A 23,507-nucleotide genomic window follows, 5' to 3' on the forward strand; every position below is an offset into this window, starting at 1 on the left:
CTAGTTGACTAGATCATTATAATTTTCCTTAGTTTTGATAAAAGATAAATTAGATATGAAACAACTTTAGACTCACAAATATAGGATAGATGATAGAATATTTTCTTTAATTTTACAAAATAGAAATAGACTAGATATTGTAACTATATTGAAAACCTTAGAGAGACCAGGGGAAGAGATAAAGCCACCAGCCAACTTGCTTGATAACTGTTCTATTATATGTAATTTTACTATGTTGAAGTTAAAACTTTCCATTTTGATTAGACAGAAAGGGGGAAATGCTGTGGGATAATGCTTTGCTACACTGGTTTAATAAAACGCTAATTGGCCAGTAGCCAGGCAGAAAGTATAGGTGGGACAAGAAGACAAGGAGAATTCTGGGAAGAGGAATGGCTGAGTCAGGAGTTTCCAGCCAGACACAGAGGAAGAAAGATGACAAGGCAGAACTGAGAAAAGGTACCAAGCCATGTGGCTAAATATAGCTAAGAATTATGGATTTAAATGTAAGAGCTAATCAGGAATAAGCCTAAGCTAATAGCCAAGCAGTTATAAATAATATTAAGCCTCTGAGTGATTATTTTACAAAAGGCTGCAGGACTGTGAGTGAGAGATTTGTCCTGACCATGGGTTGGGTGGGACACAGGAAAACTTCCAGTTGTACCTATTTTTTAAATCAAAAATTCAAAGGTCTTATATAAAGAGTTCTTCAATTATATAGATGTAATTGTGAGATTAATATACAGTCATTGAGCTGACTTTTCTGAAATACATGTTTTAAAATATATGAACAAAAATGAATATTTTCTTGTCTTTTAATTTTTTTATTATTTTAAAATTACCACTTAGACATACAAATGTGGATATCTTTTTTGTGTTGTGTTATAGACTATATTTGAAAATGTTTAAATATTAATTGCCTTAAACATATGTGTAAAACAAGGGTTAATATCTATTCTTGATATGAATTTATTCATTCAAATAAGATGTTAAGCTTATCAAAGGACACTATATAATTTGAAAATACCTTATTGAGAAAACTTTGACTTTTTTAACATGTAGAATTAAAATTTTCAGAGTGCAATAATTTGACTGAACAGGTTAGCCTTAGGCTAAGCAAGCAATCTTCTAAACAACGTTTCCAAAAGTTACAGAGTTTTTAAAGTGCAAATTCTCTCATTATATTGTATATAATTTTATGTTATATACTGTAATTCTTACCTCAGTTATTAATAGTCTGTTTCTTGAAACAGATCTGGTTATGTTACTTATGCCAACCAACTCAAGGTCATCCTACCTGCCCCTCCCTAGTGATGAGATTACTCACCTTCTTTATAGAAAAACAAATTCTTGTGTGTGAAGACTCGAGTTTACTCCTAAAAGAAGTATAAATAATTTTATTCTTGATTTTATAGTAGTTTTTAAATAAAGAATAAATTATTTCCTTGACAGAGGTTTGGATTGGCTAAACAAAGAGTGGGAGAACCTGCCAAATGTGGTGGCATGTGCTTGTAATCCCAGAGCTCAAGAAGCATGAGTGTTACATATTTTAGGTTAACCTGAGGTACATAGCTAGTACCAGGCCAACCTAGCCTACATACCAAGCTCTTTCTAAGAATTCAACAGAATAAAACAGGAGTATAAGTAACCAAGCAACAGGATGATAGACATATAATGTATTTCAAATTAAATAATTTGAACTATTGATTTGTATTTCCTGTAGGCAAGCACTGTGAGAAAGATGTTGATGAGTGTGACTCCTGGCCTTGTTCCCCAGGTGTGAAGTGCCTCAATATCTTTGGCTCCTATCGTTGTGGCTCATGTCCTGAAGGATCTCATGGTGATGGGAACAAATGTCATGGTAAAAAGCCCCTGCTTGCTGCTGTGCTTTGTGCTGCATTTATCTAATTTAGGTCATTCAACTGCCTTTTTTTTTTCTACTCACATGTTCTTTTGGTATACATGCCTCATGCTGCATATAGAACTAGATGCACAGGATGCAGAAGTATATCACATATGTCTTCCCACTTAATAGATCATCAGAAATGTGATTAGGAGCTTAATGGTGCCAAAAAGACATTTTGTGTATTTTGATAGATGTGCCTGAGAGACACACAGGAGTAGTACACAGGGCATCATTCCTGCCAGGAAGGACAGTCAAAGACCCTAAAAAGAGGCATGGAATGAGTATGGATAGAGAGAGACTATTCATGTGAAGGTCAAGGAGAGAGGACTGAGTGACCGATGCAACTTTTATGATTATTATCCGAGGAGACAGAGATTTTAGAGGAAAGGGGACAGAAGAAACTAAGCAGCATCAATATTTTAGAAGTGAGCTCTAGGAGACAGCATTAGAGAGCTATATTTGTGGTACAATTAAATGAATAATGATCTGCTTTTGATGGGAAATTGATCACCCAATCTTTATATCATGATGGGCCTGTCTGTCGAGGTAACAAGTGAGGAAGTCAATATTAACCTTTCATTAGTTTTCCATGGAAAAATTACCCCTGAGGTATTTTTATTTTGTAGAAAGGTAAGAATTGTATAATGCAACATATAATACGTTTTTTTTTTTTTTTTTTTGATAATTCAAATTCTGGCACCTGGAAGTTCAAGAGCAAGGATCTAGTCTGGTTGGCTTCAGGGAAACTGTTTCCTTGGCTGGCAGACAGCCATGTCATCACGAAGTCTTTCTTCTTTGGCTGCCTGTGCTTTCCTGGTACCTCCTCCTCTTCTTAGGATGACAATCTTAGATCACAGATCTACTCTTCTCACCTTGTGCAACTAGAATTCCATTTACAAAGACCTTCTCTCCAAACACAGCCATGTTTAGGATTTACACTTTGACATATGAGTGTTTAGGCACACAATTCATTCTACATCTGAGGATTTGGTGAAAAAGAATAATATCTTAACTGTGTCTTTGATCTAATTTGGAAAGAATTAAATTCAAATGACTTATGTATCCTAGATTATGATTCATTGGGTTTAGTTTGCAATAATTTAACTCTGATGTGCTTCATATACTGATTTACAGTTGAAACGGTTTTTAAATGACTTTACTACAAAAACTATGGTTCTCCTGAGTCTTGATAAAAGTGTCATTGAAGAAAAGGATGGTAAAACTGCCGAAAACATAAAATCATGTTAGGCCAATAGATAGAAATGTCTCCAGTAAGTCATGGTCTTGGTTGAAGCCTAATGCAGAGTACTTCACAATAGTTTTTCCTAAGACTAACAAGTTATACCTCAATACCTTCTCTGCCCTTCTTCCCAGAGTCCCCTCTGTCCCTGAAGTCCTGCCTAACCTTTTTCTAACTATTGGCCTTTTAGCTTTTTATTAAACCAATCACAGTGACACATCTTACAGTGTAATCAAATGTCTCACAATTTTTAGGAAGATAACTTAAGGGTTATACAATGCAACTTGAAATACATTTTTATACTTGCTAATCTCCTGAATCCTTGGGTATATACTATAGAAAAATGAACAAAGGAAATTTCAGGGGTGCTTATTAGAATTTACTTTCAAATTAGCTTACTTCCTGTGCTACCTTGTGTATCCAAATAGGTTACACCATCCTTGAAGGCTGGAACACTATGATGACTTTTTATTACTTTATCATTCCTAGTCTTAATGTTATAAACCCCACATAAAGGAATGAATAACTTGGCACAAAATTGTTGATATTGTAGAAATTAATAAACATTTTGATGAACATTTCTATTCATTTTTGCTGTTTAGATTCAAGCTTTCAATTACCATCAAAGGAGCATTTACCTTCAAGTCCAAGCTTTACTCAGAGTCCTGCTACAACTACCAATGAGTCCTTAAACTCAATAGGCACTTCTCATTTTTCAGTAAAATCAGTTACAACTCAAATGGATAATACAAAGAAGGAAATTTCTCATCAGATACCTGCTTATGAGCATGTGGATCACATTCTCAGTACAAATCTTACTCTCACCGAGCTAGAAATTCCTGCACATAATGTTACCTCTTTAAGCATCAATCCTAACAATTCTTTTGGGCAAATAAGAGATGCTTTCCAGGGCACTGTTCAAACAGAGATAGGGGGGCATAATGCTCAAATCAGCAACCCTTTTCAAGGTTTCAGTCAGCATGACTTTACATCATCAACTACTGAAGAAATCACTATTTTGCCAAAGAAGTTTGAATCAATCAAAACATCAAATTGTACAGAATCATCTTGTTTCCTGGGTGTTCCCTGTGAGCCAACCATAGACAGTCATTTCAAGTGTGGACGCTGCCCCTCTGGGTATTATGGAGATGGAATCAATTGCAGAGGTACTGTGAAAAATTTTCAGAACACAGAATGAAAACATGGAACTTAAGTGATTAGCAGTTATCCTTCCATATTTGCTGATTTCTATTCATTCTGTTTAGTTTAATACATTTTTGGAAGATGTGAGTTTTCTGAAATGCTCTTTTTAAAATACCATTACTATTACAAAATATTGTTACTATATAGGTATTATTAATACAGTGATACCTGCTCTATTCGAAGTTCTATAGCAACATTCCATTTTAACCATCATATAATCTATAGTAATCTCATATACTGAGTGTTGTTTGCCATGTGTACTGATGAGAGAGTAGAGCTTTGTGAGTCTAGTTGTCTGGTACCAATCAGCTAAAGAGACGAGTCACAGATGTGAATACAAACCTGATCAGTATTGTGTTGTCTAGTTTCTTTTCAGTCCACCATTGCCAGTTAACACCTCAAATTACTGATTCGGACATACCTGCTTATTTTCACAAACTGCAATTTTCTGTAGTTTCTGAAATGCTTTTGACATTTAAACAATTGTTCTGTCATTTCAATTTTACAAGCACTGTTTATATCTTTGCCCTGTATAGTCATTGTTTTTGTTTAATGCAAATAAAAATTTAGGTGTTTTGTCATTGTCCCTGTCAATTTCTTTGTTAGTTTTATTGTTATTGTTCATTTTGATTTGAGACTAAAATTAAAGAAAAGAAACATTTCAATACTTCTATGTTCTTGATATTACAAAAGCAAAACAAAACAAAAAAATGAATCATCTTTCTTTTTCTTGCAAAAATATGAAGAGACTTGTATGTTTATAACATAAAGTTGCTTATTGTTAACAAATAAAACACAGTCATCTCATGTGTTATGGTTACATGAGAAGTGTTAGATGGCCATGGAATATGTCAAGTGGCTGAAGATGTCCAAGGATTCCAGCCCCATTAACTTTTGACTTCCTGGAACCTTGCTCTTTGGGATTCTGACCATCACTGTCCTATCATCAACATTACAGCTTCTGAAACTCCATCACATTCTACAACATGAGTGCATGGCTGGCTGCTTCCTACCCTGTGAGCTAGTGCTATTGTAATAATTGCCACACAATACTCTTTTTTCTTAGTCTAGTAATCATGTTTCTCAAATATTTTAATCATGAAGCCAGTATAAGGAAAAGAATTATAATTAAATGTAGTAGCTGTGGTTTAATAATTTATTAAAGTGTTCATGTTAGAAAACTTTAGAAAAAACTTTTTTGATACAACTGAATCTGAAAGCAATATATATATATATATACATATATATACATACATATATATATATATATATATATCACATCTACAAATCAGACTTTCTTCCTTGATTTTTGCAGCATTTTGTAGACATTCATGTGGAAGAAACAGGGAATGTGTTGCCCCAAACATATGCAAATGCAAACCCGGTTACACTGGTTCCAACTGCCAAACTGGTAGGTATGTGATTCATTAGTTTGTATAATAAGTTTTATTTGATAATCAATATTTCTAAGCCATGGGCTTTATTTTTATGTAGCCATCTGTCACCCTGTTTGCAAAGAACATGGAAAATGCATTAAGCCTAACATCTGTGAATGTCCTCCAGGGCTTGGTGGAGCAACCTGCGGTGAAGGTGATAATTACAAATAAAATCTCAAATATAGGACTAAATATGGTGTTATTGCCTTGAAAATATTTTGAAAGACAATTTTTGTACTGTGTTTTTGCTAACAAGTACTTACCAGTGCTTGTATAAAAGCTCACAGTTCTAAAAAATATTTATTATAATAATTCATTTTAGAGATTTAACTGTATGGGTGTTTAGCCTGGTTGTATGTCGGACACCATGTACATGCAATGCCTGTAGACACCAGAAGATGGTGTCATATTCCTTGGGACTAGATTTACAGATGGTTATAAGGTGCGTGCTGGGATATGTGGAATCTAGAAAGCAGTCAACAGCTCTTAACCATTGAGCCATCTTTCTAGCCCCTAATTTTGGATCACTCAAACTTGAGAAATTAGAGATCCAAAGAGCAAATGTTTGTCTTTCAAAGTCTTTGTTTTTTGAGAGTTAGGTATAAGGTAACACATCCCTACAAATATTTTGGCAAAAGGTAATTATTAAATGACTTTTGTGTAGTAAGGAGAAACCTAAAAGGTGGTCTTAAAAAAAAAATCTGCAGCCATATACAGGTTCCATGGTTTAGGCTGAAATATTAAATGAAGAATCTACAGAACAGAGCTGATAAAAGTAAGTGTAAATTTTTAAAATGAATTTGCTGTTTTAAAAAGTTTTTGAGACTAAATTCTAGTAGAAGATACATATAATTGTGAATGATCTTAGAGTCCTGATAATTACCTTGATGACAAAGGAAACCACAGATTAACAAAATAAATCTGGAACTAACAGAAATCTTCAACACTAATAGCAAATGAAAATAACTATAGAAATATTAAAATCTATTTTTAGGACAGTTATCTATAAGTCTACACTCACATTTTAGAAGAAGCTGAAGGTCAAGTATTGTTATCCAATTAACCAAAGTTTTATAAACCTTTCACACACCTACATTGTGTTTTATAGATTTCATTTATAAACCAAAACATGGTGCTGATTGATGATTGCTTTGGAATTGTGAATTCATGTAGTGGATCCCAACTACACATTAAAAGGGTTTACCCTAAATTTTTCTTTTACAATGGGGCTTTATTGTGGCCATTTTGTATATATGCATGTATACTGATTAGTAAAACCTGACTTAATATCTGTATCTGCAGAACATTGTATCCCTCCTTGCCAACATGGGGGCACATGCTTGCCTGGCAATCTCTGCTCTTGTGCTTACGGATTTGTAGGCCCAAGATGTGAAACACGTAAGTAAAGCTCTCTTGCAATCAGGTATAATAAACTTCTCCCTTGATGAGTTGATGGTTTTAATGCTAAATAAAACAATCCCAACCCCAAATAGAGTTGATTCACTAAAGGAACCAGGAGTGACCAGAAATGAGGTAAAGAAGTTTGGATGGGCATGGTTGTAATCCTATTATTTGGGAAGCTGAGACAGGAGAATCATGACTTGAGAAATAATCTGAGTTATATATAATGAAACCCTGTCTCAAGAAAATGGATAAAGAAGTTTGTTCTGAATAGTAACTTACCTTATTCTTTGAAATAATTAAAAATCAGACTTATTACCTCGCATGTAACTTTATTTAATTTATCTTTAATTATGCTCACCAGTTACTAATAATTTCCCTAAATAACTAATTCTCATTCAGCGCTAATGATATTCTACTTTCTCCATCTCTATCAGTAAGAAAATAACTGAACACGAGAACTGGAATGCATCCAAAACAGAATAGGAATCATTCTGATCTTTCTCAGTGGTCTGATTCATTACTAGAAGCATTTGGCAGTTGTGAGCTAAATTTGACTGTCTTTTGTCTTTCTGATCTTAGTGGTCTGTAACAGGCACTGTGAAAATGGAGGTGAATGTGCTGCACCAGATATTTGCCAGTGCAAGTCTGGCTGGTATGGACCCACCTGCAGTACAGGTAAAAAATCAGAACTGTGTACAATAAACACATCAACAAAAAGAAACTTCAAATACAGGTGTGAGAGACACACCTACAAAAACAAAACTGAACTGACAAGAAAGATATGAAATGGTTATGTATGATGCATTTTAAAAATTCTTACATCTCATCTTCATGTTTTCCTGTTATCCAGAACCTTAATGCTGTCTTACATGTTATATTCCTAATCAGTACTGTCTTGTCTTTGTATTTCCGTCATTCACTTACCTGATAGGGACACAAATCTTTGGGGCAATTTCTTCATTTAAATTTCTTTCTCTTTTTCTAATCAGGTCATAGATATGCTACTTAATTAAACATTTATTTGGTTCTGGTTGTTAAGCACAGCCATCATGGCAATCCATTCATTTATCAGTATCAGATGTGTTTCCTTAAAAGAGAGGTTTGCAGTTTGTCTGTCTATTCTAATTTGCTATGATCTAATGACTTTTCTCAATGAAAATTTAACCCACCATTTATAATGTGCTGATTATACATGGAGCCTGTTACAAAGGAAAGCAAAGATAATTTCATGTTTCATATCATTAATGAAAAAGATATGAGAAGTAATTATTTAAAAAAAATAATACTGTAAAGCAAGTTGTTTTATGATAGGATATGTAAATAGACCACATATTACAAGAAGTGAAGACATCAATTAATCCTCGCAAGTTGAATTTGGAAGAGAACTCTACCCTTAGTACACCTTGGAGACTGGATAAAATCTAGGCTAAAAGTAGAACTAGAAGAACTATCAAAGCAAAACAAAGTGATGAAGCACCAGCCATTTTGAGCATGGAGGAGCTTGAGTAAAGTACCCCTGTTTTATTTGCAGAGGGATAAAGTGTGTGCATAGCCACATGCATTTGTCAGTGCTGTTGAGTTGACTTCTCCCTAGGATCATTACCAAAAGCATTCTGAATTTTAATCACACTCAATCTTCATTCTTAGCTTTATTATTAATATTATTAATGCAACAAATGAGCATACTTTTAAAGCAATTACAAAGTTATTTTGCTTCTTTTTGTTTGTTGAAGCCTAAAATATGGGCTATTTTTACTTGTAGTTAAAGTATATCACTGTGCTTCCTTCCATACACCTGTGCCACACTTAGTTTTAAAATAACAGCACTTTGTGATCTCTCTCCCTCCTGTTGTTCATTAGCTCTGTGTGATCCTGTTTGCCTCAATGGTGGTTCCTGTTATAAACCAAACACTTGCCTCTGTCCTGATGGATTCTTTGGTGCACAGTGCCAGAATGGTAAGTATTCCTTCTGCATAAGTATAAAAGGGCACTGGAAAACTAGGAACACAAAATAAGAAAGTGAGTTTTGCAGAAATACAAACCAAGTTTCAGGCGGAAGAAGACTATGTTCCCTCTCTATTCCTTATGATTATGTAGATAAGGCCACAAAAGCCAACTCAAGCAAATGTGCCAGAGTTGCCAAATATTCAAGATATGTTAGGTTAACAGCATGGGCACTGTCTGTGAAGTTTAGTCAAGCTGTGAATATACAACATGCTAGTGCAGTTTATAATGAACAGTGGAGTTTCCATTGCTTGCAATTCAATCATTTTCGACACATTTTATCTAATGTCTGATGTTTTCCCATGTTAGTGTTTTATCTAATGTTTGATGTTTTCCCATGTTAGTGTTTTATCTAACATCTAATGTTTTCCCATGTTAGTGTTTTATCTAACGTCTAATGTTTTCTTGACTTTAGTTTTATTAAACATTTGTGAAGTGCATCTGTGTTCAACACTATGCAAAATGGTGTGGAGACACAAGGGTCATTTTCCTTTTCTGCACCATGTTTGAATGCCTTTCCCCATCTAGTTAACCCTCTAGAGCAGTGTTTCTCAACCTTCCTAATGCGGGCACTCTTTAACATAGTTCCTCATGTTGTGGTGATCCCCACTCATAAACTTACTTTTATTGCTCCTTCATAACTAATTTTGCTACTGTTAAGAATTGATATGAATGATATCTGATGTGTGACCCCTGTAAAAGGGTCATTAGACACCAAAGAGGTTGTGACTCACATCACAGGTTGAGAACCACTGCTCTCTCTCTCTCTCTCTCTCTCTCTCTCTCTCTCTCTCTCTCTCTCTCGCTCTCTCTCTCTCCCAGTTAATAGAAATGTCGCAGGCATGAGAATATAGGTATGAACTAGGAACTAATGACAATAAATTAAATGCTTCAAATATTTCCTTTAGCTTTAATCTTAGAGTTATACCAAACATATTTTAGAACACATTTAAACATCTTGACAATTAAATTAATAAAATTAACACTTTTATGTGATATAATTTGATTTTTTTGTAGAAAATAATTTTTTATACAATATATTCTGATTACAGTTTTCTCTCCCCTAATTCCTTTCTAGTCCTCCCCATTTCCCTTCCCACCCAAATCCATAGTTTCTTTCTCTTATTAGAAAACAAGTATCTAGAAAATAATAATAAAATAAAAATAAACTTGAATAGGAAAAAACAAGGAAATAGAAGGAAAAGAACTTTAAAAATAAAAGCACAAGAAACACATATAGATGTACACACATACACACACACACACACACACACACACACACACACACACACACACACAAACCCATAGAGAAAAAGAAAAGAAAATGCCTTGACAAAACACTGGGTGACAAAGGACCTCCAAAGATGCCATTGAGTTAATTTCATGTTAGTCATCTACTGCTGGGCAAGGGGCCCTACTTTAAGAGTGGTTTGTATATCCAGTGAGACTCCACTAAAAACAAAACAAAACAAAAACAAAAACAAAACCACTAATTTTTCCTTTGTGGATAGTTATCATTTGGAGATATCTTCTGGGTTAGGAATGAGAGGCGCTAGGACTCCATCCATCTGTCTTATATCCTTGCAGGCACTGTGCATGCTTTTATAGTTTCCTTGAGTTTATATGTGCATTGGTCATGCTGTGTTTTGAAGACCTTCCTTGGTGTTCTCCATCACTTCTGGCTCTTACAGTATTCCTGCCTCCTTTTCCACAGGGTTCCCTGAGCCCTGAATAGAGAGATTTGTGGAGATATGGAATTTAAGATAGAATGTTCTGAGATTTCTTTGCACATTGTCAAGCTTGTGGGTCTCTGTGTTTGTTCCCATCTACTGAAGGAGGAAGATTGTCTGATAATAGTTGAGGAAAACACTGATCCATGAATATAGCAGAACCCTATTACTACTTGGGTAGCCAAGAACCAGAAGTGAGATAGGCTAGAGAGCTAGAAGAAAAGTAAATACTACTGTTCTGCTAAAGGAACACCGTAATAAAATGACTCCTAATGACATTCTGCTATATGGTGTGATTTACCATCATATCTTTTGTCGGGCAGTTGATTCAGGCTCACAGGAAAAAACTGGAACAAAGAAGAAAATATCACTTAAACACTAGAGAGATGGGCATTGGGATAGTATTCCTTTAATTCAGATTTCCACTGAAGAACCAGTTTGTGAAATAGAAAGAGGATTAAGTTAAGGAAAATCTTGAAAACTAAGGGATTATGACTAAATGTATGCTGAAGAGTTATAAATATAGTTTCGAGCAGAGGAAGTAAAGGGGAAATGACAAGCTCACAGTACCAAGCTACTTGCAGTAGGGGTAGTGCTGTAAGAAAAATACTCCTCCCCAAAAAGGGTGCTAACACTGAATAATAAAGGAGATGATCTCTAATCTATTAAGTTGAACAAAAGAAACATGTGTCTTGTTTTAATGGACTGGGAAACAACTTGCTGTGAAATGAAAGCAGGTTTTGGAGACTAGTTTCAACAGAGCAGGCTGGGACCTTAGAAATCTACTATAAGTCTACTGTAAGGGCTCCGATTTTCTGGCTGTCATGCCTGATGTGATGAGATTGTATCCCCTCATGATATTGGTCATATGGGGGAAGAAAAGGTGGATGACACACTGAGAGCAACTGAATCAAACTACACAGGATATGGTTGAAAATAAATATGATTGGCATAGGCACTGTGGAATTTCAAAGAGAAGAGTGAAATTAAGCTGCAAATATCACATAAAAATACTTTTTTAATAAGCATGGCTTCAAATGTATGGCTTGAGAAATGTAGTCTTAGCCATTTATCTGTTGCCGGGAAGAGACATCATGACCAAGGCAACTTTTGAAAAGAAAGCATTTAACTGGAGCTTGCTTACAGTTTCATAGGTTAGCCCATTATTATCATCGCAGGGAGCATGGTGACACATAGGCAGACATGGTGCTGGAGAAGGAGTTACGATCTGTGTCCTGATCCACAGGCAGAGAGGGAGAGGGAGAGAGAGAGAGAGAGAGAGAGAGAGAGAGAGAGAGAGAGAGAGAGAGAGAGAGAGAGAGAGAGAAACAGGCCTGCCATGAGCTTTTGAAGCCTCAAAGCCCACCCTTAGTGAAATACTTCCTCCAACAAGGCCAAACTTCCTAATCCTTCTAATCTTATCAAAGAGTTCCACTCCCTAGTAACAAAGCATTCAAATATATGAGCTTATGAGGGCCATCTTATTCAAACCACCACAGATGTTTAAACACACCTTATATTTTTCTTTTCTATGACTAACAAATTATGTTAGATACATATTTAGAAAAAAAATCTACCAGTAGAGCTGAGGAGATGGATCTTGGAGTACAGGTGTTTGCTATCTAGCCTCACAACAGAATTCAGTCTGAAGAATCTACACAGGGGAAAGAGAGAACTGCCTCCTGAAATTTTATTTGATCTGCATGCCCCTCGGCACACATACATTACACACACACACACACACACACACACACACACACACACACACACACACACACAAGCATGCGTGTGTGCATCAAAAAGTACTCAGCATGAACCAGAAAAGGTTCACCCTAGCACAGTCTATTCATTAAGATATCCAGTTTTAGGTTTTGTACTGAAAGTGCTATTTTTATTTATAAATCTTCTTAAAATCAGTTATGTTTTTAGAGGGGTTGGAAATGAAGAAAGCAGTTATTAAAGTGCATCTAATACATACTGGCAGTCTACAAAGTTCTTTTACTAAAACCCATTAATTTAAAATTCATTTTTTTAAACAAACTAAAACCCACCTCATAATCCATCATCCAGTAGAGTCGTTTGAATAAAGATGGCCCTAATTAGGAGTGGCACTATTAGGAGGTGTGGCTTTGTTGGAGTTGGTGTGCCCTTGTTGGAGGAAGTGTACCACTGTAGAGACAGGCTTTAAGGTCTCATATATACTCAAGTAATGCCCAGTGTCACAATTCACTTCCTGTTGTCTGAGGATCAGGATATAGAATTCTCAGCTCCTTTTCCGGCACCATGTCTGCCTGCATGCCACCCACCCTGGTGATAATGAACTAAACCTCTGAACTATAAGCTACCCCCAATTAAATATTCTCCTTTTAAAAAATTGCTGTGGTCATGGTGTCTCTTCACAGCAATAGTAACCCTAACTAAGACTTCTAGAAGAAATACTAGGGACTCAGATATTGCTGTGATAGGCCTGACCATACTTTTGTTTGGAGGAATTTAGGAGTTTGTGTTAGAAAAGCAGTGGAATGCTTCAAGCATGTTTAATGGGCCATACTAGTAGGAACATGGAAGAAAATGGTTCTGAGTATGATTTGATGAACTATGGGGACCTGGATCAAGAGGTTTCAAAGGTGAAGAATTTTAATATGTTGCCAATTTTGGTGAAAGAATGTGGTTGCCTTTTGCCCTTGTTCAAATAGTCTACCTGAGGCTAATGTGGAGAGATTTGGAATAATTATGTTGGCAGAGGAAATCTCAAAACAGTCTAGTTTAGTCTCTGTCATGTGGTTATTATAAATGAAGATTTATAATGGAAAAGAGCATGCTAAATAAGGAAAAATAAAAAATGTACAATGGAGAAAAGGAGCACCGAGAGGTGGAATGGAGATAAGTCCTGTATTCAAAGAGATAAACAGGTTAAGAATTGGAATAAAGGGAGTTGTGACCTCAGGGCTAGATCCCACACAGTCATGTTTCCAACTTTAGAAAAGGAATTAAAGAAAAGTTTAGAACCAGATGTGGTGGTGCACACATTTAATTCCAGCACTCTAGAGACAGAGGCAAGAGATCTCTGAGTTTGAGGCCAGCCTGGTCTATAGATCAAATTTCAGGACATACAAGCTTAGGCAGTAAAGGAAACTATTGAAAATAGAAAGGTGGTAAAGATTTAGTTGAATGAGGGGGCCATGTTCTAGCCCTAAGAAGCAGCAGAACTTGGCAGCTAAAGTTCTGGCTTTAGAATCAAGTAAAGAAGAAAGGTGTTAAGGAATCTTCCTTTGTGACTAAGGTAAGCTGCTGAGGCCAGGCATGTGTCAGGGGTATTCCTGAGTGGAGGCCTAAAGAGGCCATTGCATGAAGCTGTGAAGTTGAAGCCTGGATTGCCTTGAAGACCCCAAGATGCTGGAGATGCCAGAATGGTGGGAAACTTGCTAACAAGGAGTGGGACCAGCAGAAGAGAGAGAAGTGTTTTGCAGGAAAAAAAAAGGATGAAATAAATTGGAAATCTGAAGAGCGTTTTGATACCAGACATGGAGATACAGAATTTGTAATTTGCCCAGCTGGTTTTCAATTTTGCTTTGGTCCAGTATTTCCTCACTATCGTCTCTTTCCTCCCTTTTGGAAAGGTACTGTATATGCTGTGCCACTATATGTTAAAAGTATGTGACCTGCTTTTTGCTTTTGATTTTACAGAGGACTTTGAGCTTTAAACTTTACAATAAGTTGAGATTGTTGTGGACTACGGGGACTTTTAAAGTTGGACAGAATGTGTTTTTGCACTATGATATGGCTACAAGCCTTTGAGGATCAGGGAGTGGAATGTAGTAGTTTGAAAGAAAATGACCCCCAATGGGAGTGGTACTATTAGGAAGTGTGACTTTGTTGGAGTAGTTGTGGGCTTGTTGGAAGAAGTGTGTCCAGTGAGGAATTAAATTAAAATTTGTCCATGCAAACTAGCTTGGGTACAATTAAACAAAACAAATAAACAAGAAAAGAAAACACAATATTTAAGGTCTATAGAATAGCTGAATGGTAGAGCACTTGCTTAGCATTTATAGGACCCTGGCTCAGTCCTTGGCACTGGATAAGAAATAAAATACCATTTAATTTTAATATATGGAAAAAACACAAAACAATAACCATCATCTCATTAAAATGACAAAATTCAGATTTGTTTCCTAGCATAGACACCCATGTGTCAATACCAGGAAAGTGTACACTAAACAGCTAACACATATTTCCAACAAAGCCAAAGACTAATCATTTAAAAGATTTTACCCAACATTCACAGAAACCAGTCATATAAAGCTGCCTCATAGCTTGATCATAGTGAAGCCATTTTAAAGTATATCCTAATGATTTTATGAATTAATGTAGCAAATGGTGGGCGTCATTCTAATTTGCATAGAAGGAAATATATTCTATCGTTGAGCTAAGCTTTGATTCACTTTCTTGGTTCCGTCCAGATCATTTCATGATTTCCTTTCACGCTGGTGAAATGTAATTTGAGGTTCATAATGCATGAAGTATTATAGTGAAGACTCCAATGCTAAGGCATTTTAATGGTGTTAACCTGCTAGAGGCTGATGGCTCTGAGTTCTGCATTTTATTATTTAGAAAGGACAGCTGCAATGGCTTGCACTTGTGATCTTTTATTTTTATAGCACATTCCTCTATCTTATGGCCTCATAGATAACAAGCCCATGAGGCAATGTGCAGTATATAATAATTGAATATGGACTGTTCACACATTACTGTCATGTGTTCTTTTAGCTGTCTGTCACCCTCCCTGTAAGAATGGTGGCCACTGTATGAGAAATAATGTGTGCACCTGTCGTGGTGGGTACACCGGGAAGAGATGCCAAAAAAGTAAGACACCACTAAAATATTTACGTACTACAGGTAAAACTGAATCTTTGCTGTTTCACAAGTCCCCCATTTTTCTTTTTTTTAACCCTAAGGCATCTGTGAGCCTATGTGCATGAATGGAGGAAAATGTGTGGGACCAAATATTTGTTCCTGTGCTTCTGGTTGGAGTGGGAAATGGTGTAACACACGTAAGTAAAACAAAGACTATGACTCTCAGAGTGGGAAGGCCTGCTTTCATGATGGTGTACAGCAGGATTTGAGACAGAGTCTTTTTGTTTTCATTTGTTCACTTTTATTTCTGCTCAATCATTCTCACTTTTTGGAGATGGCGTTTTGAAATAATGAAAGATGGAGTCACAGGAAGACAGTTTTGTAACCACATATGCTAGCATAAGCTACAGGTCTGAACTCACAGTATGAAATTAGGTTGAGAGAAAGGATTGAAAAAAAGCATTGATTTCTTAGCTCCACTTTGGTTCAGCAGTTCAGGCCTTTCCAGGGTGGGATTCTACCCATTCCAGCAGATCAGCTGCAGAGATGGTGATGACAATCTTCCCTCAAATGTTTTCTTTATTCTTCGTATAAAATTGTTATTTGATCTGAGTATGATGGTGCATGCCTTTAATCCCAACACAGGAGCAAAAGCAGACAGATCTCGGTTAAATCAAGGTGGTCTACACAGTGAGTTTCAGATCAGGCAGGACTACATTATGAGACTCTGTCTCCAAATAAACTAATTTTTTTTAATTAACAGTTATTATAGTATATTGCTCAACATGTAAATCATTGTAAAACCCCAACAATTGGGGGAGAAGTTAGAATGAACCATGGTGCTCTGGAGATCATTAAAATCACATTTTTCTTTTCTTTCTTTTCTGCCCTGTTTTTAAGATTATAATTGCATCATTTCTCCCTTTCCCTTCCTCCCTCCAAACCCTTCCATATGTGTGCTCCTCCTTGCTTTCTTCCAAACTCATGACCTCTATCATTGATGTTGAGTGTGTGTGTGTGTGTGTGTGTGTGTGTGTGTGTGTGTAGATAGATGATGGATAGATAGATAGATAGATAGATAGATAGATAGATAGATAGATAGATAGAGAGAGAGATAGATAGATGGATTTCTAAATACAACCTGCTCAGTCTGCATAGTATTTCTTGTATGTATGTTTTCAGGGATGACCAATTGGTATTGATAACGAATCAGGTGCTCTTCTCTGGGGAAGACTATTTCTCCCACTCTCAGCATGCCTTAGTTGACTACAGTTCTTTATGTAAAGTTAAGGCCTCTGGTCTTTCCCCCATCCATCTTGGCATGTCTATTGTTTCCTTGGTCAGCTTTTGTTTAGCAAGACATGTTGATGAGATTTTTTTTTTCAAGAATATGATTAACTGATAAAACGGTATTGATAAATGTGTTTTCTTTTCTTTTGTTTTATTTAAGGCAGGGTCTTATATCATCCAAGCTGTTCTTGAACTTGTTATGAAACTGAGGATGTGCTTGAACTCCTGATCCCACTGCCTTAGACTCCAAAATGGTGGGATTATAGGTGTGCTCCATCATCCCCAGCTAGGCAATGATCTTTTAATTCCTGGCTTACAAATTTTTCTCTTTCTTAAAATTGCTTTTTGTAGTTTATGTTAAAATTAGACTAGCAGTTTAAGTTTTTAATTTGTTCACCTTTATATTTGCAGCAATCTGCCTTCAGAAATGTAAAAACGGTGGTGAATGCATAGCTCCCAGCATGTGTCTTTGCCCTTCTGCCTGGGAAGGGGTACAGTGTGAGAAACGTAAGGAGCCTTTCTCTATGTGATGGCCTGAGTATGAACCTATGGGAATAATTAATCTGTAGCTCATGGAGAAATCCAAAGTAAAAATAAAATTTTAGATTACTGATCCCTTTGTAACTAAAAAGATGGGCCCACGAGATGGTCAGTGGGTAGAGGCAATTCTTACCCAGGCTGAAAATAACAGAACACCAGAAGTTGTTTTCTGATTTCGATATGTGCCAATATACTATTCTAATTTCATTGTGTCACTCTGACAAAAAGCAACTTAAGGAAGAAATCTTTTATGTTAGCTTACAATTACAAGTCACATTTCATTGTTATGGGTGGTCATGGTGGCAGGAGCTTAAAGCTCACATCACATCCACAGTGAAGAGAGAAATCGATACTCCAATGCCTAGATAGCTTTCTTCACTCGTCAACAGTCTAGGGTCCTAAACCTGGGAATAGTGCCATCCACTTTCTGTCAGGCTGGGTGTTCACACATCACTTAAGTCCTAATCAAGATAATCCCCCATAGAAATGTCAGTAGGACAACCTGATCTAAGCAAAACTTGGTTAGGACTTGCTTCCCAGGCGGTCCTAGGTCATGTCAGACTGACATTTAAGGCTGTCACACACACAAAATAAAAATAAATATAATTAAAAATTTAGAAGTAAAAGTAAATGTTAGCTAATGTTACACCCATTTAAAATAAGTGAGAAATTTATTTCTGGTTTATTTCTCTTATTTCCTTTTAAAGTTTTAAAATAGCATATTAATCACACACATAATGGGTTTCATTATGAGAGTGTCACACATGTGTATAATGTCTTCTGATCATATTCCCTCCCATTGCCTTCTTTTGTCCCCCCAGTTCCTCATGATCCTGCATGAATTTGGAAGCTTTTCCCATAGTTATAGACTGATAGTCTCTAAGCACAGCCTGAAGATAGGAATATGCTTTTTTCACACTGCAGGGCCTTTATGTAACTCAAAAAACAAACCCTCTTCCTCAAAATGCTTTCTTTCCAATTGTCCAGAAACTATCTAATGTACTGACAATTCTAACTGAACATAGATGTTATTGCTATCTTCTAGAAAATGCTGATAATGCCCATTCAATTTTATGATACCTAGATTATAGAACTTCTTAGTGTAGAACCTTTGAGTATTACATTCCCACCCAACCACATACAGCAACCCTGATAAAAACAGCTTGTCAACTATTGAATTATATGAACTTTCAAAATTACATACTATAACAGTGTGACTCCCATGAAAATAACTACATATATAAAATTTTATGGTATGCTTATTTTTACTCAGTATTACTTAAAAACATATTACCTGTCCTAAAACATCATTTTAAGTATTACATTAAAAATTTTAATGCTACTGCATGGTATTTATATTTAATGCAATGACCTTTCCCCTTATGGTGGCCATTTTACTACTTACAAGTGATTATTTTATTATAAACATTTTTATAGATGATGATGCACAAGTAGATACTGAGATAAATATAGGTATTTTTAGAGTTACCTTAAGAGAGATTTCCATGAAACTTTTTCTAGTATGGGCAAGGGAAAATATGTTTAAGAAATTACTGAATGAGCTGGGCATGGTTGGGGCACACCTATAATCCAACCACTTGAAGGGCTGGCCTGGGAGGACAGCGATGAGTTTGAGCCAATTCAGGCTACACCGGGAGTATAAAGCTAGTGAGGGCTCATAGCAAGAGCCTGTCTCCAGAAACAACAGAAAGGGAGGGAAGACGTCAGGGAGCCTCCAACTAGATACTGCCCGAAGTAGGATATAAATTGCTTCATAAACATGCCAGTACCAATGGTCTCTTTGGAATCCTTTAAATATATGTATTTCAAATACCTTAAAACATAACTAATACAATTTTAGTTTAATTTAATAAAGTATACTTTGAGTTGGGGGTGTAGGTTCTAAAGTAAGAGAGCACATAGATGAGTTAGATCTGCCCATAGTCAGGTCACCAACAGATTCTCTTTCATTACTGGTTTCTTTTCTACTCTAATGCACCTACCAGAAAATTTAAGTTACACATTTGCTTCCCATGCACTTCTTTCCTATGTAAAATTATAATTTATTTTATTTATTTTTAAGTAGCACAGGGAAATTATACATATCTCTGTGTGGTGTTTCAGTTCATGTATGTGTCATATGAAATAATGACTTTGGGAATCATGGTAAAGGCTCCAAACGCAAAAGAGCTTCAGGCCAGTGGAATACTGTGTATTACAGGAGTCACACGGTGAATAAAAAAACATTTGTATATTGCAGCCATTTGTACCCAGAAGTGCCTTCATGGAGGAAGATGTGCATTTCCTGGTATATGTTCTTGCCGCACTGGATACTCTGGAATCAAATGTGAAAGGAAGATCCAGGTACCTGATAGTACAAATAATAGATAGAAGCATCTCTGTGAGCCTTCTACTTGGTAACTGACTACTGTTAACATTTATTCCCAAAGTAGGGCATACATACATTCAATATTTGCCTCCAAAGCCAAAGCTAATGCCATTTTACATTCACACAAATATCTTATGTGTATCTAATGCAGTGCAACGTTTGTGTCCCACTGTACAGTGGGATGCAGGTTTCAAGACCCCAGCAGGTAGCTACTCCGCAGTAGGACACAGGACACAGCAAGTTTATGCTCTGGTCAAATGCAGTTGAAAAGACAGCCCCACCTCTCCCACCACTTTAAATTAAGAAGTCACTACCACACGTATTTAAGTCCAGCCCTATACATTTTTAGTGGTCATGTACCACAAAAATCAAGTCTGTTCTCATAATTTTCCCTGACAAAAAAATATTTCTCTTTTTTGTTGTCTATTAAAATCCATTTCTAAGAAAAGAAATGTGCCAATCCCTAGAATCAAGCCTTCTAGAATCACTGAATTTTGTATTTCAGAAACTGAAGAACCAAGGCATGAACAGGGTTCCTTGCTGTATGAGACAGGGCCTCACACTGACCTGTAAGGCAGCTGCTGTAGCACATTTATTCCAAAGCAACTCTCTGAAAGTTTGCACTATACCTACTCAGTTACTGCTCAGATTCCAGACTATCAAGATGTTGTTTGGTTCTGATATACATACATAAAGTTGTGTAGTGGTGACACACAGGTATGCATACGTGTGCACATCTGGCAGTCTCCTCAAAGATGTCTTTCCCTATGAGTTTTAATGTAAAAGCCATTATATGCTACTTAGTCCTTCAAAAAGTTGGAGGGGCAAACCCTTCAGATGCAAGGATGAGAGGATCAGAAGCTTGACTTCATCTTTAGCTGTGCAGTGACCTGCAACACTATGTCAAAAAACAAACAAACAAACAAAAAACCCAGCCCAGAGGTCAGAAAGATCTAAATATACTGAAATATTATAATGCTGGAAATGATAAGAAAATCTTCTTGAAGCTTCAAACTGGATCAGTCTGTGTTGGGTGAATTGTCAGTTTCTGTACGTTTTTCTCCCGGCACCAGAGTATGGTCCTGTCCTGAAAATAGCAGGAACAAAATAGAGCCATGACGTGAAATTCAGAAAGCAAAGTTGTTCAATGCTGACCTGGTTAGATATGAACAAGCCCTATATAAGACTGCTATTGTGTGTTCCACTGAATAAAGGAGAGGGGAGTGGAGGAGAAAGAAAAGGATGTGGAATGAGGAATGTGTAAAATACTGGGGAGAAATGTATAAAATACTCTGAATATGTAGCCCTTCCCAAATGATATAAAAGGCAGTTTTATTGGACACTGAGTATTTTAATGGGATATTTTTTAAGAATGGGTCACATTATATATAAGTCAGTTTACCTTCACACCTGCTCTTGTTAAGGTCTATTTTATGAAAACAGCGCTGAGTGGAGCAGCTAACAGAACTGAAAGGGCTTTGTGTGTCATGTCAGAGGAAGAGAAAATAAATAGCTATTAAAGGTCATACTGGAACTTGACTTTCTCTATGACAGATGAAACATCATTGAGAAACATGTCCTATTTACAAGGCCTTTACCATTAGATATGAAACTTGATTTAGAAAAAGTTGAAGATAATTTTTGAAATTTATTTGAACATTGCTTTAAAATATTATAAAAACTGGAAAACCTAATAAAATATGGAATGATCTAAGTTGTCAATATTAGAGGAAAACAAAATAAGTACTTTCAGTATTTTGAATTTGGCTTTGAAGTGTGGTTTGATATTTACACATTAAGTTGATGTTTCTGATACGACACCATATTTGCAAATTTGTGTTTTTCTCAGTTCCAGCTGTGACTATGTCTTTATAAGAGGCCAGTCAGAATGACATGCCACTTGATGTCTCCTAGATACCCAGTGTTTAATGTGGAATTGAGAGACTGTCAAGGCTTTTGTAAGAACTGCACATGAAGATGGAGAGGTAGTGATTGGGAAAGCAGCTGCTGAAGGTCTGAGAGGTTGATACTGAAGATTCCAGCATAAAGCACCAACTCAGTGCTTTCTAGAAGCCTTGCTACTGCTGACGCAGTCCTTGATCATCCTCAAACTCTAGCACCAATTCTCAGACACAGTGGGTTATTCTGAAGCATGTATTACATCGCTGCCATGAGGCTTTCAACTATCCCAGCTCCTAGGTACATACCAGTGGAAGAAAATGGTAGCTTAATAGTAGCTTGGATCATAGAACACCAAGAAGAAGGTGGTGAAAAACACATCGAAGCTGTAGGATGGGAGGAGAGATGTGAAATATTGTCTTCTGGACAAGACATTGGTATTACAATTGTGAACTCAGAGAAACTGCAGTCACTGCACACAAGCCACAGAAGATCAAGTTAGCCAAAATTCCAGCATGGATGGCCCAAATGGGTTCCAGGCCCCACCTCTGATTAGCTATTGGCAATAGATAGTTGCTAGGGAATAATTTCTTTCCAAGAGTTTGACCACTGCTAGACTTCTCATGCTCCAGTGGATCATTTCAGATCTGAACACACATGGGGAGTGCTAAGTAGACTGGGCTATTGAAACAAAAAGATGGAAAGTTGGTGGTGGGGGCAGGTTGGGGGGTGTTGTTGGGAAGAATGTTGGGAGTTGGAAAGTGTAAGTGGGGGTAGATGCAGAATACCTTTTCACACCTGAAGATGTATTACTAAGATCACAGTGCTAGTAAAGGACTACGACAGGATTGTCATGAGAGGACACACCCAGCAGAAGCCTGTGACAGGCAGACCATGGTTGCAGTTCAGCTCCAAATCCTGGCTCTACTTCATCCCAAGCATGTGGACTTATATAGAAAACTTAACCGTCTTGTACTCTTGAATCTATTCATTTACAACATAATGGTGATCATACTTATTTCCAGGGCTGCTGGGTAATTTTAAAGTTAATATGTGGTTAATGTCAATTTTACAGTGACTAGCATACAGCAACTGAACAAAGTGCTAGAGTATGGCTCAGTGGAGAACACTGGCTTATCATGCATGAAGATCTGGGTTCAATCGTCAGCACTGAAAAGGAAAAACAAAGCCCAGCCTATGCATCTCAGTCTTGTTATTACTAATATTACTGCTAAAATGTATCAGTTAAATATGCTGGGGCATCTGTAGATATCAATATTTGGTTTTATATTTTTCAATGATTACTACATTTAGTAGATATAATTTGCTGCCAAGTTTAAATATTTACTCTTTAAAAGAACCAAGTCAGCAATGTGTGAGCTACACAAGTAAAGCCAGTGAGCACACACTTTAAGTCGACTCAAACAGACAATTCTTTGTGGCTGGTCTTTCTTGTCAGCTGCCAGCTGCCAAATAATGACACAGAGACTCATAATTAATTAAGAAACCTTGGCCGTTAGCTTAGGCTTGTTCCAAACTAGCTCTTATAACTTAAATTACCCTGTTTCTATTAATCCACATCCTGCCATGTGACTTTTATCTCTCTCCCATTCTG

At 36.5% G+C, this 23,507-nt stretch overlaps 1 protein-coding gene across 1 annotated transcript in view; it reads left to right on the forward strand.

The window, feature by feature from the left end:
• Window positions 1–21,612, forward strand: part of Vwde (von Willebrand factor D and EGF domains) — a 67,739-nt gene extending 46,127 nt beyond the window's left edge. The window contains exons 19-30 of the mRNA XM_028894658.1: window positions 1,721–1,858; window positions 3,746–4,309; window positions 5,662–5,757; window positions 5,841–5,936; window positions 7,085–7,180; window positions 7,766–7,861; window positions 9,047–9,142; window positions 15,688–15,783; window positions 15,876–15,971; window positions 17,476–17,571; window positions 19,865–19,968; window positions 21,548–21,612. Of these exons, the coding sequence (XP_028750491.1) occupies window positions 1,721–1,858; window positions 3,746–4,309; window positions 5,662–5,757; window positions 5,841–5,936; window positions 7,085–7,180; window positions 7,766–7,861; window positions 9,047–9,142; window positions 15,688–15,783; window positions 15,876–15,971; window positions 17,476–17,571; window positions 19,865–19,968; window positions 21,548–21,562 (1,589 nt within the window). The 3' untranslated portion in view covers window positions 21,563–21,612. The remainder of the gene's footprint in view (window positions 1–1,720; window positions 1,859–3,745; window positions 4,310–5,661; window positions 5,758–5,840; window positions 5,937–7,084; window positions 7,181–7,765; window positions 7,862–9,046; window positions 9,143–15,687; window positions 15,784–15,875; window positions 15,972–17,475; window positions 17,572–19,864; window positions 19,969–21,547) is intronic.
• Window positions 21,613–23,507: the final 1,895 nt, after the last annotated feature.

The sequence above is a fragment of the Peromyscus leucopus genome, chromosome 3 (assembly GCF_004664715.2).
Source record: "Peromyscus leucopus breed LL Stock chromosome 3, UCI_PerLeu_2.1, whole genome shotgun sequence".
NCBI classification, from domain to species: domain Eukaryota; kingdom Metazoa; phylum Chordata; class Mammalia; order Rodentia; family Cricetidae; genus Peromyscus; species Peromyscus leucopus.